The following is a 19233-nucleotide window of genomic DNA, read 5'->3' as shown; positions in this document are numbered from 1 at the left end:
ATACCGTAGGTTTCTTAGGGGAAAGACATCTCATAAATATAAACGAATATGCTTAGAACCCATGGTTGTAATTTAAGATTACAGAAGTTTCTCACTATACTTCATTTAACAATATTAGCAAAATGTTATGTTTTCATGTCAGTTTTGACACATAAGAATAATACAGCAATGAATTTTTTTTCAATTAACAAAGAAAACAGTTTTTAAAAATGAGGCCAATTCTCTCCCTTTTATCATTGACTGGAAGATACGCCATCTTTTTATATTTTACTCCAGAGAGAATAAGGCTCATCATAACTGAAACGACTCTATTCTAGGACTATTCTAAAATGCACATATCCACCTCAAAAGATCTCTGGAAACCTAGTCAAATGTCTTTCTCTGACCATCATGCCTCACATGGAGCTAATAATGAATGTCTGCAACCGATTGAGGGACTTTAAAAAAGATGGCTGTCCTAGGAACAAAACTAATTCCTTTTGTCATTCACTCACTCAACAAGTATTTATTAAGCAGCTATAAATTGCTTCAATCATTCAATAAGTACACAAAATGTAAAAAATATAATAGAGTAAGGAATGTTTCTACATTCCCATTTTTCGAGAAATTCCTAGCATGCACTTCACATATAGTTTTATGCATGCAAATGACCTTACCTCTCTTACAGATAGTTGTGGTGGGAAGGAGACTGAAAATACCAAGCTGGTGAATTCAAACCCAGAGGCTTCAACCTTTTGGCACACCTAAAAAAGCATTACAATTACGTAAATTCCCAGGAATTGCTGAAAATATTACTTACTCTAATCTTAATAACATGAATTTCTGGTCCAGGAGATGACATGGCAAAACTTCCAAACTTTCACATTTGACAGTGGAACACTCACAAATATCTTGAGATTAAATATTGCCTAACTATGACCCTGAAGACTAATACTACAAAGAACCAAAACAGCCAGGAATAACATCTGCAGAATAAACTGTTAAGTGTCAAAATAGCTTTCTATTAGGTCACCCCCTAACTTTCAAACAAAACAAACCCAAATATAGCACTCTTGACAGAAAAAAACAAACAAAAGGCAGTCCCACATTCAATCATTTACCTTCTACAGGGCTGTACCACCTGTCTTTTCGGGACAATAATAAGTACAACTAGAAATGAACTTTTCTGTAATTCAGCTATGTTAAACAGCAAAATGAAAACAAACTGCTACATTTTTCTTCAATTAAATAGCACTTATGACTGAAACACATGAATATACATTTTATTAATTTTCAGATATGTCAATTAAAAAGTAATTTGAGAATCGTAGGTTTTGGTTTTTTTAAAAAACATTAAGAAAATATTTTAATGATCCAATTGTGTGAAAAAAAGTTGAAATGAACGGCAGTGTGCCTTTCAATATAAAAATTCTTGTACTGGGGCATGGTGGCATGCACCTGTAGTCCCAGCTACTTGGGAGGCTAAGGTATGAGGATCACCTGAGCCCGGAGGTGGAGGATGCAATGAGCCGATATCATGCCACTGCACTCCAGCCTGGGTGACACAGTGAGACCCTGTCTCAAAACAAAAACAAAAACAAAAACCAGAAGGTCGGGCGCGATGGCTTATGCCTATAATCCCAACATTTTGGGAGGCCAAGTCAGGCAGATGACCTGAGGTCAGGAGTTTGAGACCTGAGGTCAGGCCCACATGGTGAAACCCCGTTTCTACTAAAAATACAAAAATTGGCTGGGCGTGGCAGCACATGCCTGTAATCGCAGCTACTCAGGAGGCTGAGGCAAGAGAATCATTTGAACTTGGGAGGTGGAGGTTGTAGTGAGCTGAGACTGCACCACTGCACTCCAGCCTGGGTGACAAGAGTGAAACTCTGTCTTGAAAAAAAAAAAAGAATTCGGCCGGGTGCGGTGGCTCACGCCTGCGCCTGTAATCCCAGCACTTTGGGCCAAGGTGGGCAGATCACGAGGTCAAGAGATCGAGACCATCCTGGCTAACACGGTAAAACCCTGTCTCTACTGAAAATACTAAAAATTAGCCGGGTGTGGTGTTGGGTGCCTGTAGTGCCAGTTACTAGGGAGGCTGAGGTAGGAGAATGGCGTGGACACAAGAGGCAGAGCTTACACTGAGCCGAGATCACGCCATTCATTGCGCTCCAGCCTGAGCAACAGAGCGAGACTCCGTCTCAAAAAAAAAAAAAAAAAATAGAATTCTTGGCCTTGGCCGGGTGCAGTGACTCACACCTGTAATCCCAGTACTTTGAGAGGCCAAGGCAGGAGGATGACTGGAGGCCAGTTGTTCAAGACCAGCACAGTAACATAGGGAGACCCTACCTCTACAAAAAGATTTAAAAATTAGGGCCAGGCGCAGTGGCTCATGTCTGTAATCCCAGCACTTTGGGAGGCCAAGGCAGGCAGATCATCTGAGGTTGGGAGTTTGAGACCAGCCTGACCAACATGGAGAAACCTTGTCTCTACTAAAAATACAAAATTAGCCAGGCATGATCGTGCATGCCTGTAATACCAGCTACTCGGGAGGCTGAGGCAGGACAATCACTTGAACCTGGGAAGTGGAGGTTGCGATGAGCCAAGATCACGTCATTGCACTATGGCCTGGACAACAAGAGCAAAACTCCATCTCAAAAAAAAAGAAAAAAAAATTAGGTGGGCATGGTGGTACGTGCCTATAGTCCTAGCTACTCAGAAGGCTGATGTAGGAGGATTGCTTGAGTCCCAGGAGTTAGAGGCTGCAGTGAGCTGTGATTGTACCACTGCACTTCAGCCTAGGCAATAGAATAAAACCCAAAAAAGAAAGGAAAAAAGAATTGTCCTATCTCCAAAAAAGGAAAGAAAAAAGAATTCTTGTTCTTAAGACTGAAAATCTCTACATAATTGCACCTATAATGAAAAACAGGTTATTTACCTTTTTAACAAAATCTTTCTCACAGAATTCTTGAAGAATTCCTAGGCATACATTACATACATTTAAATTTGAGTTCTTGGAAGCAATGCCTCCATCTTGACTAACAGAGATCCTTCCCTCTCCATTTTGACTTAGATTATCAATACTATCTTCCAGTTCTTGCAGTCGAATTTTCTTGGGAGGTGGGTTCATAACTTCCAAAATTAATTCATCTTTTTCAGTTTCCAGAAATTTCTGTAGTTCATTGAGCAACTCCTGGAAAGTTAATGAAAGAAAAAGTAATGACCCACTGACAATGTCCTTAAGGCTTTCTAGGTAAGATGAAACAAGAAAATACGAGTGAAAATTAGGACATATCACAGATTTTACAATGTTGACATATCAATTCTGAAGCAATCCAGTTATTTTATTAGCCAGCATTGGCTTTTATGGAATTTAAAAGAGAATTACCTATCTCTATTATATATGTGGGAATACTTTTTCAAAAGAGTTCCATGTATCAGTGAAGCAAAAGTCATAAATCTGAGGGAGAAAGGCTCCATTACAAATTTGTTAATTTGTAATTCTGTTGTGAGTCATTCACTTGCTAATTTCAGTAAAAACAAACTTCAGTTCTAATGATTAACATATAAAAATACAAACTGAATTTCCATCCTTGCTAGGTTATTTAATAACCTCACAATTACTAAGAGCTCACAAGTATAATATTTATTTAATATGAAATCTGATCATTAGAGGTAGTCTAATAAGTAAAAATAATTTGGAGAATATTTACTAAGAAAAGTACACAAATGCTGACAATGCTGAAAGTTAGCATATGATTATAAACTATTTCCATATATTAATTGAAAGACATGCTCTACTATATTCTAGTTTGCCTAATTTCTGTCTTGTATTAGAACTTGCATTTCTTTGAAACCATTCTCATATTTCTCTCATTCAGATATCCCTCTCATCTAAATACTCAGAGTATTTTCCCGTTTTGTTTAGACATGTTTTTTATGCCATTGATGAAAAAGTATCTTTTTCAAATTCATTCAGATGACAATTTACTGACTCTAAAGGGAAAAAATCTTCCACTCAAACAAATTTAAATCCACTTTATTGAGAAATTAGCTCTCCTGCTTTAACAGATAAATATACGTACATACATATACAGGTACATTTTGACTCACACAAATGTTTGTTGTTACCTAAAATCTGTAATATAGGTAAAACATAGTGCATATACAGATGTGCATATACATACATAGCTACATGAATAAAACAGATCAAAATTTAAGAACATTTCCAAAAACTTGTCCAAATATTCTTGTATATTTCTTTACATAAAATGAAACAAACAAAAGTTGGTAACACTCAGTCTCTTAATATAAATTTACAATCTAATAACATAATAGAATAATAGTTTAATATAAATTTAAAATCTAATAACATATAATAGAATAATAATCTGAAAAAATGTGTAAGCAGGGTTACACAAAACCAGTCTTATTACTTTACAGTCATATTGTGTATAAATGAATATACACATATTTAAATCATCATAGCACAAGTACCATTTCTGGTTTGTTTTTTGTTTTTGTTTTCTTAATTTTCAGACGGAGTCTCACACTGTTACCCAGGCTAGAGTGCAGTGGCACAATCTCGGCTCACTGCAACCTCCGCACCCCCGACCCCCAAGTTCAAGCGATTCTCCTGCCTCAGCCTCCCAAGTAGCTGGGATTACAGGCATCTGCCACGGCGCCCAGCTAATTTCTGTATTTTTAGTAGAGACAGGGTTTTACCGTCTTGGCCAGGCTGGTCTTGAACCCCTGACCTCATGATCTACCCACCTCGACCTCCCAAAGTGCTGGGATTACAGGCGTGAGCCACCGCGCCCGGCCAATTTCTGGTTTTCAAAGTGTTTCCAGTGTTTCCACATACTTTATTAGGTATCGTCCCTTAAAGTCCTGTGAGGTGGGTATTATATTCATTCCCATTTACAGAGGAGTAAACTGAAGCTGCAAATTGGTGGAACTGGGATTCAAATCCATGTCTTCTAGCTCCAAATCCTAGGTTTTGAATTCAGTCAGACTGCTCAAATCCTAGCTTGCTCACTTAATAGCTGTGTAACTTTGGGCAGGTTGCTTAACCTCTCTGTATCTCAGTTTCTTCATCTGAAAATAGAGACAATCATAGTATGTACTTACCTAATCAGTTTATGTGAATTATATGAGAGCTTGACATATAGTAATGATAATTGAATATTATGTATTATTATTGCCAAAATAATAGAAAAAACTAACAACATTTTAAAAATAACTGATACTACTAACTCCTGGACAATTTTTTAAATTACAAGAAACTGTGTGTGTATATGTTGTATACATACTGTTTATAAAGTATATATTTACATATGTACTATTACTATTTGCCTCTAAAAAGAATATCACTTTTAGAATCAAACATTTCATAAATGTTACACATCTTATGCAAAAAGTATTATATTAAACGTCAAAGCTCTCTGTATATTACCATAAATGTCAAAGATCTCTGTATATTACTTTTGTCATTAATAACAGTAATAATGATTATGATAAGCATTTATTTCTAAAGGATTCCAAATACCTATTTATAAATACCACTAGTAATATAGAAAATGGGAAAAAACAGAAAAAGGCAACCATACCCACAAAGCTTCCACTTAGTAGGACATGTAAGGAATATTAGCCCCTCCTGGGAGGAAGCAATATTTTGTGATATTGTGTTTAGATATCCTTTAGGAAACATCTATACAAACGTTAAATGCACCAGGGAGTTCCTCCACAAAGATCCCATTACACTAAATGTTAGATACCTAGATACAATCACTTAAGAAGGAACTTACATTTCTGAGACTATTCCAAAATTAAGAATATCACTCATTTTATTATAGATTTTTAATTTTAAAAAAAGTTATGAATATATACCTGCTCTCAAAAGTACAGGCATTCATTGTAAAATATAGAGAACCTTCTCTTAACTTGAAAAAAAAAGAAGAAAATACCTTGTATGGAAGTTTGTAAGGTGCATGAAAATCCACACCACAGAATCTGAAGATACATCTTGGACAAGTACCAGTACTGAGCAACAACTGGGCCACATGCTTGTTTTCCTCAGTCAGTGGGAACATACTGAATAATTATAACTAGAAAGAAAAAAAGTAAAACTAATGATCAGCTTCTGCGTTTTACTGTCACAGACAAGTCATCATGTTTAGGGATAAAAACTAGCTTTCATTTGAAAAGCACTATTGTGTACTCTCTAACCAAGCCCCTTTCATTATACACATATTATAAAATACAAACTTGAAGGAAGTTTATAAAATGGATCCAGTAAAGGTTTCTAATTGTTAAGAAATTTAGTTTAGCATTCTGGATTATGATAAAATATATCAATATAACTAAGTTGATCAAAAGAAATAAAAATAATCAAGAATGGTTGCTTCTGAAGAGGGTAATGAAAACAGAGGTACAGGGTGAAATTTTGCTCTTTGTTTTGTACCATTCAGTATTGTACAAAGTTAATTCATTAAACTTTTCCTATAAGAAATTAAAAATGAGTTTGCTGGTGGTGGGGCTTAGAAAGCCATACCCCAAAATGAAGGTCTCAGCAGCAGCCTCAGAAGCAAAACTTTTTCTCTGACCTTCTGCCCTCCTGTCTCTCAGTCTCATTCTTCCCCAGACTAGCCATAGAAAAACTACTGTCCCTCTTCCTCAAGGTGAGTCATAGAAACCAGAACTCCCTTTCCCCAAAGCCAGTCATAAAATCTAAAAATATTACTCAAATTTGGTCAGGTGCAGTAGCTCATGCCTGTAATCCCAGCACTTTGGGAGGCTGAGGTGGGTGGATCTTCTGAGGTCAGGAGTTTGAGACCAGCCTGGCCAACATGGTGAAGCCCCATCTCTACTAAAAATACAAAAACTATTAGCCAGGTGTGTTGGCGTGTGCCTGTACTCCCAGCTACTCAGGAGGCTGAGACAAGAGAATCGCTTGAACCCTGGGAGGCGGAGGTTGCAACGAGCCAAGATTGTGCCACTTCACTCCAGCCTGGGCAATGACAGTAAAACTCCATCTCAAACAAACAAACAAACAACAACAACAAAAAAAACCTCCAACAAAAACAAATTAAGTACATAGTATTTGAGAGCAACGGTTTGCTTAAGTTGCCAATTTTTGCAATTTAAATAAACTCACAAAAAAATACTATATAGAGAATGAGGGCAAATCTGTCTCCTGTTACCAGGAAGGAGGGGTACTAAAAATTCAAACAACCTAATTTGTTCAGCAAAACTAGATCTTCTAATTAGTGAAACAGTCCATATTACCTTAAAATGATCAACTACCAATATTTTAGAAAATAATCATTGCATGCAATCTTGTGGCATGCTATAACTGTGGTCATAGAAACACAGTGGCATCTTTTAATTTGTGCAGTTTCATAATTCAAATGAACTTGCTTAAAATTTGTGGAAGGGTGAAGCTCTTCCCAACAGCTTAGTATAAAGATGTGATTCTTCTAGTCTGTGTTTTCCACACCTCTAAAACTTACTACTTACTTGCAAGTTGCTAAATGTTTGGGGCCACTTACCAAGATTCTTGCACAAAATAATGAGGAAGACAGGTATATAGTTACACAGAACTCTTCACCATAAAAATCAGCTCAGCAGCCAGGACGACGAAAAACAGATTGCATCTGGCTGAATTCTAATTCAGGTGAATATGTGAGTCAGCAGGGAGAAAAAAATCAGGCTTGTATGGACACACCATACAAGCTGACTAGGTGACAACTTTGAGACACCAGAATTGAGAAACGTGTATTTAGGGTTGCCTAAGTGAATTTGGGCTCCAGGGTATTTTCAAGAAAGAGGACAGAATATGTGGAAAACAACCTCTAAACAATGAAGATCTGGCCAGGCCCAGTGGCTCACACCTGTAATCCTAGCACTTTGGGAGGCCAAGGCAGGCATATCACTTGAGGTTTGGAGTTCAAGATCAGCCTGGCCAACATGGTGAAACTCCATCTTTATTAAAATAAAAAATTAGCCAGGTGTGGTGGTACGTGCCTTTAATCCCTGCTACTCGGGAGGTTGAGGCAGGAGAATCGCTTGAACCCAGTAGGTGGAGGTTGCAGTAAGCCCAGCACTTTGGGAGGCCATGGCAGGCGGATCATGAGGTCCGGAGATCAAGACCATCCTGGTTAACACGATGAAATGCCATCTCTACTAAAAATACAAAAAATTAGCCAGGCATGGTGGCACGTGCTTGTAGTCCCAGCTACTCCAGAGGCTGAGGCAGGAGAATCGCCTGAACCCAGGAGGCAGAGGTTGCAGTGAGCCAAGATCGCACCACTGTACTCCAGCCTGGGCGAAAGACCGAGACTCCATCTCAAAATAAAAATAAATAAATAAATAAATAAATAAATAAATAAAATCTGTGTGGTCAAGGTCAAGTCATTATTATTTACTAGTGATCTGTATCCCTTTTCCCACTCCATTTAATCTAGTTTGATGCAGAGAAAAGATTGGATGCTGTGAGGGGCTGAATATAAGCATTTACAGTGCATCTCTGACTACATACACAGAGAAACTGTTTCTGTTTCACCGGTTATTCTAAGTTATTTTTTCTCCATTAGTTTAGCTTAAGGATTTTACTTAATTCAGAAGTAACATTTAACTCAAAAAGAAACACAAATACACCCTCTTCCAATAAACAAATCAATAAGCACTTTAAAAGGACACTTAACGATTTCCCTAGAGACTTAAATAGCTATATTAAAATTTATTTTATTTTCCATGGCTATAAGACCATGTTTATTTCTCCAATAAATTCACAAGAACAAAGGTATCATGCAAAGCGAATAAACGACACATTACAAACTCCTGGCTCTGAGAAGTTCCCAAACCTGATTGATGAGAATTACAAAACTTCCAGTCCTGAGTAATTTGAAGAGGTCTAAAAATAGACCCCAAACAAACAAAAAGACTTCTTTTGAATGTGTGTTAATAAACGACCTATGAATTTACAAACCTCTCAACATCATTTTCACCTACTAACAATCTATCAACTTCTCAATTTCACCTACCAACAATCTATCAACATTAAAAGGAGAAAACACGTTACGCCTTAAATTTGATTGTTTTATCGTGAGGTAATGAAATGTCAGGATTTCATAAGACATCAGAAATCGGTTGTCCATATTAGATTATGTTTGAAAGCAAGCCCTGAAAAAGGCATCCCACAATGTAAGTTTTCCAGTGTTGGTTACCCTCAAGATGTTTGCTTTTCGTTTACGTGTTTGTTTTATAGAAACAACGCTAACAAGTTGCTACACAGCCGCCTTTCACGTGTCAGGCTCCCTAGGAGGACTGAATCCCTCCTCCCCAGACCAAGGATAACTAGCCCAGTCTCTGGCTTACTGGAGGAGAGGAAGGACTTTATTTTCACCTCCTGGACGATTACAAAAACTAGTCATCGAAAACGAGGAAAGGAGCAGGGTGTGAGAAAAAACTGCCTGAGTCTCATATCCTAAGATCTGTTAAACTCCTTTCCCTACCGAAGGGTGTCATTCGTACCGCGGCGTGGGGCTGGGGGTGTGGATTTGCGGGGAAAAAGGTGATCACACTTCACTGGGCTTCTGAAACATTCAGCTATGGAATCTACTGTGGACTCTTGAAAAGTTCATCCCGAGATCTAACCTCAAGCCTCAGTTTTGGCCAAGCAAGCCCTTCCCCCTTCGGTCAGGTGCAACAAACTTCCCACTCACCCCTCCTTTGCTAACAAAGCCGCTCCAGCAGGAGAGAAATGACCTCTCTCTCTCGCCACACCTCTTCTGCACCCAGTCTGCACTCCTTCACCTCATACGTACCCGCCTCACCTTCTCGCCGGAGCCTGAGATTTAACCCCTTCCGGCCCTCGAAGGGAACGGGGAAGACTAAAGACAACGCACCTATTGCGTCTAGCAATTCTGTTCCCCGAGGAAACGTGAGCTTTAAACGAAAGTACCAGCCCGTTCTCGCTAGGACTAAGTGAGCTTCTCCCTTCTTGTTTGTAGGGAAATCCGTCAAATCGCCTACTTTGCCACCTCACCCCACCGCCCCCGCGACTGTAGAAGTGCGTGGGGCTTTACTCCCAGCCTTACTGGTCCACTCCCAGAAAAGCCTCTGTCGGACTCTGACGTCTAGGGAGTTGTAGCCGCTGCCAGAAATATCGATGAGCCTTTACCCTGAGATTTAGAACAGGAGCTCTTTCTGGGGCAAATACAAAGAACGTGTTTCTTCCTACAAATTAGTAGCATCCTCTCGCTGTATGGATTCAGCTGGCGAAGTAACTCAAGCCTTGTTCTGACTGCTAGGGTGGGAGGGGTGGACGGCTCGGTGTTCTTCCCGTTGTGCCTTGCGCTCGAGGTGCTGGTCTACGCTGGCCTGGACAGTCCGGGCTAGGAGCGGGAGCCGAGCGGAGGCGGAGGAGATGGCGTCCCAGCCGCCACCTCCCCCCAAACCCTGGGAGACCCGCCGAATTCCGGGAGCCGGACCGGGACCAGGACCCGGCCCCACTTTCCAGTGAGTGTGGGATTCTTCAGGCTGTGAGGTTGGTGGGCCCGAGCGGGGACTTGGCCGAAGGCGGTTGAAGCGGTTGTTGGGGGAGGTATTCCCTCCCCCCTTTTAACCAGTCCCCAACCTTGCGGGTAGGGGTCGAGGTGGAGTTGGGGCGCTTACCAGTGGGGATTTTTCAGTGTCTCACAGCTGTTTCTGACCCCCGGCAACTCTTAAGCACCAACGTTTTTTTTGGGAGCTCCTGGGCGTCTCTCTGGGTCTCTGTGCTTGAAAGAAAGCGGGGCGGCTTCCTACCTACCCCTTCTGTTTTCACTTTGACAGAACGGCTTCACTATCTTTAGAGCATAGACTTTGGGTTTGTAGCAGTTGACAGAGGCATTTGTCCAGCCACGGCATCGGTAGGGAACAAAGTCTCGTTAAAGGTGTTAACCTCTCGAGAAGTTGCCGAAAGCCCGAAAGGTTTTACGCAACTAGAACTCAGGCCCCGAACACTTTGCCTTCTTTTCCAGCGTAACTCAGCCAATGTTTCAGTTTGAGATTGGAGAAGCAACATTAAAGCAGGAGTTCTAGATCTGAGGCCTATGGATGGCCTTTGTGTGCAAAATGATGTATTTTTCTGAGAGCTGTAGTTTTTTGTTTGGTTTTTAATCAGTATCAGTTGGTTTCTAGGACTTTGAAAAGGCTAAAACATGCAGAGTTGGGAGTGTTTCATGGCCTCGTGTGGCTTTTGTTTGGTAGTACTGGACATCTTAATTCAGATAGGTGTGATTCAAATGTCAAATCAACTACTATTGTAGATTTTCCTAAGCGTAAAAACCCCAACATATTGGAATGTATTTCTGTTGTGTTCTGAAATCTTTTATTTAAACACTAAAATGCTTTAACACGGTAACTACTTAGTTTAATAAGGATATATACATAACAAGTAATAAGCTTTAATTAGGCTGGTAAGTCACGGTGACATTATCTGCTACCTTTTTTATGATTCGGTTCTTTTTTCCCCATTTAGACTGCTTGTCGAATGAGAAGAGGTTTTATTTTTTGCATCTGTTAAAGTTCTTTTTATGTAAAATTAACCATTTGCTCACTTTATCATGAAATATTTTAAACACAGAGACTAGCAGAGAGTAAGAATACCTACCTGTTTATTCACTACCCAACTTTAAAAAATGTTAACATTTGCCAGATTTATGTCGCATTTTTAAAAATAAAAGTTAAAGTCTCCCATTCTTCTTTGTAGTAGTGACTATTGTCCTTATTTGGTGTTTCGCATACCCAGTAATGTTTTTTAACGTTAGTACTTAGGTTTGTGCTATTTATATGCATTTTATATCTAAAACTTAACAATGTAACAGTATTATATATTTTATATATAGTTACATGTTAATGTTTATTATTTTTTATATCTGTTTTTGTTTTTTCTGTTGCCCAATTTTCTATTGGCTTTATCTTTGCTTATCAATTTGTAAGAGTATTGTTAATACTAATCCTTTTTTGTTACTACATTTTGCTAATATCTTTCACTGTGTGGCTTCTCTATATTTATGTTCAATTTTTTGTACAGATGTTTTTGATTTTAATATTGCCAAAACGGTCGTATTTTATTGTTTGTGCTTTTTGTCTTGGTCAAGAAATCCTGTCTACCTAGATCAGGACGGTTCTTCTGTATGTTTTCTTTTAAATCTTCTGGTTTTCCCATTTATATATTTAATCCACATGGAACTAACTTTGTATAAAAATCAATGTGAGGGAATTAATTTTTTGTCCATATAGGTAACTAATTGTCTGAGCACCATTTATTGAGTAGTCTATTCTCAGTTTATAATGCCATCTATATCATACCAAGTTTTCCTAAATATGTAGTTCTGTTTTGGGCACTTTCTGACTTTCTACTAGCACCACACTATCTTAATACAGAATTTTATAAGTCTTGATATGTAGTATGTCAAGAGTTTCCACACATTGCTGTTCTTTGTAATTGCCCTTGTTACACTTAGTCCTTTATAAAAAGACTTACTGGGATTTTTATTGGAACTGAGCTGAATTTGTGGATCAAGTAAGTTTTTATTCCATGAATGTTGTATAAGCTACAATTGGTGAGAATTTTGATAATCTTTTTGCCTTAAATATCTTATAATTATCCACTTTGGGAGGCTGAGGCTAGCAGATCACGAGGTCAGGAGATCGAGACCATCCTGGCTAACACGGTGAAACCCCGTCTCTACTAAAAATACAAAAAAAAAATTAGTCGGGTGTGGTGGCGGGCACCTGTAGTCCCAGCTACTCAGGAGGCTGAGGCAGGAGAATGACGTGAACCCACAAGGCAGAGCTTGCAGTGAGCCGAGATCATGCCATTGTACAGCAGCCTGGGCAACAGAGGGAGACTCCATCTCAAAAAAAACAAAAAAACTTGGCCGGGCGCGGTGGCTCATGCCTGTAATCCCAGCACTTTGGGAGGCCGAGGCGGGCGGATCACAAGGGCAGGAGATCGAGACCACGGTTAAACCCCGTCTCTACTAAAAATACAAAAAATTAGCCGGGCGCGGTGGCAGGAGCCTGTAGTCCCAGCTACTCAGGAGGCTGAGACAGGAGAATGGCGGCAGCCTGGGAGGCGGAGCTTGCAGTGAGCCGAGATCGCGCCACTGCACTCCAGCCTGGGTGACAGAGGGAGACTCTGCCTCAAAAAAAAAAAAACTTAAACTATCTCCATGAAATTTTTTCCCATATTTTATTTTCTATTCGTAGATTATTTTTGCTGTAGTAGTTGCAAATGGGCTTTCTTTTTTCTTTTTACATTTTCCAGTTGGTTATTAACTGGTATGGCAGAATGCTATTTTTTTAATGTAAATATTATATACAGCATAATCTCAAACTCTTAATTAGTTCTGATGGTTTGGTTGAAATTCTCTTTAGTTCTGTGTAGCCAGTTATGTAATTTACAGATAAGCTAGCATCCTTATATTGGTCCTGACTTCCATTGGAGTGCTTCTGAAGTTTTACTGTTAAATGTGAAGTTAGCTTTTTGTTTTTGATAGATATCTTGTCAAAATTCTCTCTCTCTACCTTGTTCAGAGTTTTTTTATTTTATTTTATTTTTATTATTTTTGTTTGAGATGGAGTCTCACTGTGTCTCCCAGGCTGGAGTGCAGAGGTGCAACCTTGGCTCATGGCAACCTCTACCTCCTAGGTTCAAGCAATTCTCCTGCCTCAGTCTCCCGGACAGTTGAGACTACAGGTGCATGCCACTCTGCCCAGCTAATTTTTGTATTTTTAATAGAGATGGGGTTTCACTATGTTGGCCAGGCTGGTCTCGAACTCCTGAACTCAGGTGATCTGCCTGCCTAGGCCTCCCAAAGCGCTGGGATTACAGGTGTGAGCCACTATGCCTGGCCCTTACCTTGCTCAGATTTTTATCATGAAGAAATATTAAATTTTATGAATGGCTTTTCTGCATCTGTTGAGACCATTGTGTGTTTTTTTGCTTTAATATGAAAATGTGGGAATAGGAACAGCTCTGGTCTGCAGCTCCCAGCGTGATTGATGCAGAGGACAGGTGATTTCTGCATTTCCATCTGAGGTACCTGATTTATCTCATTGGAACTGGTTGGACACTGGGCGCACTCCATGGAGGGTGAGCCAAAGCAAGGCAGGACGTCACCTCACTCAGGAAGCGCAAGGGGTCAGGGGATTTCCCTTTCCTAAGCAAAGGACACCATGACAGACTGGAAAAACGGGACACTTCCGCCCAAATACTGGGCTTTTCCCACATTCTTAGCAACCAGCAGACCAGGAGATTCTCTTCCATGCCTGGCTCGGTGGGTCCCATGCCCACGGAGCCTTACTCAGTGCTAGCACAGCAGTCTGAGATCAATCTGTGAGGCAGCAGCCTGGCAGGGGGAGGGGCGTCTGCCATTACTGAGGGTTGAGTAGGTAAACAGAGCAGCAGGAAAGCTCGAACTGGGAGGAGCTCACTGCAGTTCCGCAAGGCCTACTGCCTGTATAGACTCCACCTCTGTGGGCAGGGCATAGCTGAACAAAAGGCAGCAGAAACTTCTGCAGACTTAAAACGTCCCTGTCTGACAGCTCTGAAGAGAGCAGTGGTTCTCCCAGCACGGTGTTTGAGCTCTGAGAACGGACAGACTGCCTCCTCAAAGTGGGTCCCTGACCCCCGTGTAGCCTGACTGGGAAACATCTCCCAGTAGGGGCCGAAAGACACCTCAAACAGGCAGGTGCCCCTTTGGGACAAAGCTTCCAGAGGAAGGATCAGGCAGCAATATTTGCTGTTCTACATCCTCTGCTGGTGATTCCCAGGCAAACAGGGTCTGGAGTGGACCTCCAGCAAACTTCAACAGACCTGCAGCTGAGGGACGTGACTGTTAGAAGGAAAACTAACAAACAGAAAGGAATAGCTTCAACATCAACAAAAAGGACATCCACACCAAAACGCCATCTGTAGATTACCAACATCAAAGACCAAAGGTAGATAAAAGCCGCAAAGATGGGGAGAAACCAGAGCAGAAAAGCTGAAAATTCTAAAAATCAGAGCACCTCATCTCCTCCAAAGAATTGCAGCTCCTCACCAGCAACAGAACAAAGCTAGACAGAGAATGACTTTGATGAGTTTGTCGAAGTAGGCTGCAGAAGGTCAGCAATAACAAACTTCTCCGAGCTAACCCATCGCAAGGAAGCTAAAAACCTTGAAAAAAGGTTAGATGAATCGCTAACTAGAATAAACAGTGTAGAGAAGATTTTAAATGACCTGATGGAGCTGAAAACCATGGCACGAGAACTTGGTGATGCACGCACAAGCTTCAGCAGCTGATTCAATCAAGTGGAAAAAAGGATATCAGTAATTGAAGATCAAATTGACGAAATAAAATGAGAAGACAAGATTAGAGAAAATGTGGTTTATTGTATCAATTAACCTTCTATCGTTGAACTATCCTTGCATTTCTCAATGAACTCTGATTAGTCGTGATTTTTTTCTGATATGCTATTCCAAATTCTATTCTAGGCCAGGTGGAGTGGTTCACATCTGTAATCCCAGCACTTTGGAAGGCCAGGGCAGGAGGATTGCTTGAGGCCGGAAGTTCGAGAACAGCCTGAGCAACATAGGAAGACTCTTATCTCTATAAAAAATTTTTAAATTGACCAGGTGTAGTGGCATGCCCCTGTAGTCCTAGCTACTAGGGAGGCTGAGGTGGGAGGATCCCTTTGAGTCCAGGAGTTCAAGGCTGCAGTGAGCTGTCATCATACTGCTGCACTCCAGCCTGGGTGACATAGCAAAACCCTGTCTCCGAAAAGAAAAAGAATTCTATTCTAATATTGTAAGACTGTTGCATACATTTTCCTAGGTAAAATTGAAGTTTTCTTTCTTTGTACTATTCTGGTTTTATATCAAAGTTTTATAGCTAGAGAAATTTTTCTGTTGAGTCTATTTTTTTTTTTTTTTTTTCCTGAAAGTATCTCACTCTGCCACCCAGGCTGCAGTGCAGTGGTGAAATCATGGCTCACTGCAGCTTCTACATCCTGGGATTAAGTAGTCCTCTTGCCTCAGCCTCCTGAGTAGCTGGGACTACAGGGGCATACCACCATGCCCAACTAATTTTTATATTTTTAGTAGAGATGGGGTTTTGCCATGTTGCCCAGGCTGGTCTCAAACTCCAGGGCTCAAGCAATCCACTCACCTCAGCCTCCCAAAATGCTGGGATTACAGGTGTGAGCCACCTTACCTGGCCTAATTCATTTCTTTGTAGGCAGACTGTCTTCTCCTTAGTAGCCTTGATATGTTTGGTCCTCTAGCTTTATTATATTGTATCCAGGTATGAATATACAGACACACACACACACACACATTTATTTTTTTTCCTTCCTGCTTGGCCCACCATATTCAGTCTGAGGATTCATGTATTTTTTTAATTCAGGAAAATTCTCACCAATTATACCTTTAAATATTATTTTAAGTTTTGTTTGAACACTAGTCTTTACTATCTCTTCTTCTGTTAAGCATTGTATCAGGAATAGTGTCTGCTGTAAGTAACAGTATCTGACTTACTGTGATTTGGACTATAAAGACATGTATTGTTTAGTTAGCAAGAAGTCTAGAGATCTGCCTTCTCAACATTGTCATCAAGGGACTTAAGTTTTTCCTGACTTCCTTTTTTTTTTTTTTTTCTTTTGTCAGCTCTCTGACTTTTTGGCCATCTCTGTCTTTTGTTTTGTTTGTTTGTCTTGAAATAAGTTTCACTCTGTCACCAGGCTGGAGTGCGGTGACACAGTCATACCTCACTGCAGCTTCCGCCTCCCAGGGCTCAAGCAGTCCTCCCACCTCAGCCTCCCAAGTGGCTAGGACCACAGGCACATGCCACAATGCCCAGCTAATTTTTGTATTTTTTGTGGAGACGGGTTTTTGCCATATTGCCAAGGCCCATCTTGAACTCCTGGGCTCAACTGATCTTCCCACCTAGGTCTCCCAAAGTTCTGGGCTTACAGGCATGAGCCACCACTCCTTGTCTTATTCTTTGCTCCTTTAAAAAGAACCTTACCCCACCCCATGTCTGGCTGCTTTCAATTTCTCTGTTTTAGTGTTCAGCAATTTGCTTTGTTAGGCCTCAATGTGGTTTTCTTTGTATTATTCTGGTGGAATTCATAGAGATACTTGAATCTGACTTTGATGCCTCTCATTAATTCCAGAAAACTTTAAGCCATTATTTCTTTAAATATGGTTTCTATCTATTGTCACTTTACTCCTTTAACTCAACTTGCATATATACCCCATGTGTTGCTATACTCTCTGTATCTTACTCTCTTTTCTGTATTTATCCTTCTGTTTCTTATGCTTCATTCTGGGTATTTTCTTCCCGTCTGTTTCCTAGTTCACTGATATTTTTCTTTCACTGTGTCTAATCTGGTATTAAACCAGTCATTGAGTTCATAGTTTCCAGTTTTGTTTTGTTTTGTTTTGTTTTTAGTTGTAGAATCTTCATTTGGTCCTGCTTTATATTATAGTTTCTATTTTCTTCTGGAAAATCCCAATCTTGCCTTTTTTATTTGAATATATTCAGCATAGTTGTTTAAAGTCTCTGCGTAATAACTCTATAATAACGCTATTATCCGGATCCCCTTTGGAGCTCTTTGTATTATCTGAAGTTTCTTTTTTTTTTTTCTGAGACAGAGTCTCACTCTGTTGACCAAGCTGGAGTGCAGTAGCGTGATCTCAGCTCACTGCAATCTCTGCCACTCAGGTTCAAGCAATTTTCCTGCCTCAGCATCCCAAGTAGCCGGGAGTACAGGTGCCTGCCACTGCACCCAGCTAATTTTTTGTAGTTTTTAATAAAGACGGGGTTTCACCATCTTGGCCAGGCTGTTCTTGAACTCCTGACCTTGTGATCCACCCCTAATTTTGTTATATAAGCCCCATTATTATTATTATTATTATTATTATTATTAAAATTGAGTCTTGCTCTGTTGCCCAGGCTGGAGTGTAGTGGTACAGTCTTGGCTCACTACAACCCCTGTCTCCCAGGTTCGAGTGATTCTTGTACTTCAGCCACCTGAGTAGCTGGGATTATAGGCATTCGCCATCACACCTGGCTAATTTTTATATTTTTAGTAGAGACAGGGTTTCACCATGCTGGACAGGCTGGTCCCAAACTCTTGGATTCAAGTGACCTACCTGCCTCAGCCTCCCAAAGTGCTGGGATTACAGGAGTGAGCCACCATGCCCAGCCAAGCGCATTTATTTTTAAATGAGAGCTGCACATTGTATATAGACAGTTTAATGTGATTTGAGGCCTAGGGATATCTTTCTCTAAAGACTTTTCCTTTTGACCAGAATGTTAGGCCACTAACAATCTAGAATCACTTTAATCCAATAAAGGATTGAGCTGATTTAAAACTTGGTTTTCATTCCTGCCAGAGTTAGTCCATTTCCTATTAACGTTTTCACCCTTTCTACTAGCATATTTCCCTTTTTAAGGTCCCAATCTGAAGTGTGAGGGTTCCCTATGGCCTTCCTCTCTAGGGTTCTGAACTCCAATTTATGTCTCCTTAGCCCAGGGAGTCTGTTAAAATCTCTGCCTAGCTTCTCATTCTGTCAACCATCTCTTCTGGAATGGGCCCTAGTTTCTAGGGAAACATCTCAAAAGATCTGGCTCTCTGGCTTTTTTTTTTCCTCCTGGATTTTGACTCCAGAATTCCTCAGTGCCTTGTTCTCTAATGTGTAAACAGAATTCTTTTCTATTTCCTACCCTTCTAATTCAGTGGGAGGGTTAATCTAATTACCTCGACAACCATTACTTAAAGTAGAATTCCCAAGTTCTGTATTTCCACTCTGCTCCTTAGTGTACAGCAGCTAATTTTCTTCTTGACTGGTAGTTGAAAACGGTTCCTATCGGTGTGGCCACCTTTTCTTTTTTTCTTTTTTCTTTTTTTTCAAGATGGAGTCTTACTCTGTTGCCCAGGCTGGAGTGCAGTGGCGCGATCTCGGCGCACCACAACCTTCACCTCCCTGGTTCAAGCAATTCTCTGCCTCAGCCACCCGAGGAACTGGGATTACAGGTGTCCACCACCACGCCCAGCTAATTTTTGTATTTCTAGTAGAGACAGAGTTTCACCATCTTGGTCAGGCTGGTCTTGAACTCTTGACCTCATGATCCACCTGCCTCAGCCTCCCAAAGTGCTGGGATTATAGCCATGAGCCACCACACCTGGCCTGTGGCCACTTTTCTAATATTTCTG

At 40.4% G+C, this 19233-nt stretch overlaps 2 protein-coding genes across 2 annotated transcripts in view; one reads left to right on the top strand and one right to left on the bottom strand.

Moving 5' to 3' along the window:
- Window positions 1–656: 656 nt before the first annotated feature.
- Window positions 657–10909, bottom strand: LOC105544746 (putative tRNA pseudouridine synthase Pus10; the record flags this gene model as incomplete). Its single annotated transcript, XM_011987330.1, has 4 exons — window positions 10657–10909; window positions 5946–6086; window positions 2918–3172; window positions 657–743 (listed from the first exon to the last, which is right to left on the bottom strand). Coding segments are annotated over exons 2-4 (468 nt in total), but the record flags the coding sequence as incomplete, so codon positions are not given.
- The window catches only part of PEX13 (peroxisomal biogenesis factor 13), a 56883-nt gene continuing 47757 nt past the window's right edge, over window positions 10108–19233 (top strand). The window contains exon 1 of the mRNA XM_011987326.1: window positions 10108–10500. Coding sequence (XP_011842716.1) covers window positions 10409–10500 — 92 coding nt within the window. The 5' untranslated portion in view covers window positions 10108–10408. The remainder of the gene's footprint in view (window positions 10501–19233) is intronic.

Source organism: Mandrillus leucophaeus, unplaced genomic scaffold (genome assembly GCF_000951045.1).
Source record: "Mandrillus leucophaeus isolate KB7577 unplaced genomic scaffold, Mleu.le_1.0 Scaffold307, whole genome shotgun sequence".
Lineage (NCBI taxonomy): Eukaryota > Metazoa > Chordata > Mammalia > Primates > Cercopithecidae > Mandrillus > Mandrillus leucophaeus.
This window is presented reverse-complemented; position numbering and strand designations above follow the sequence as displayed.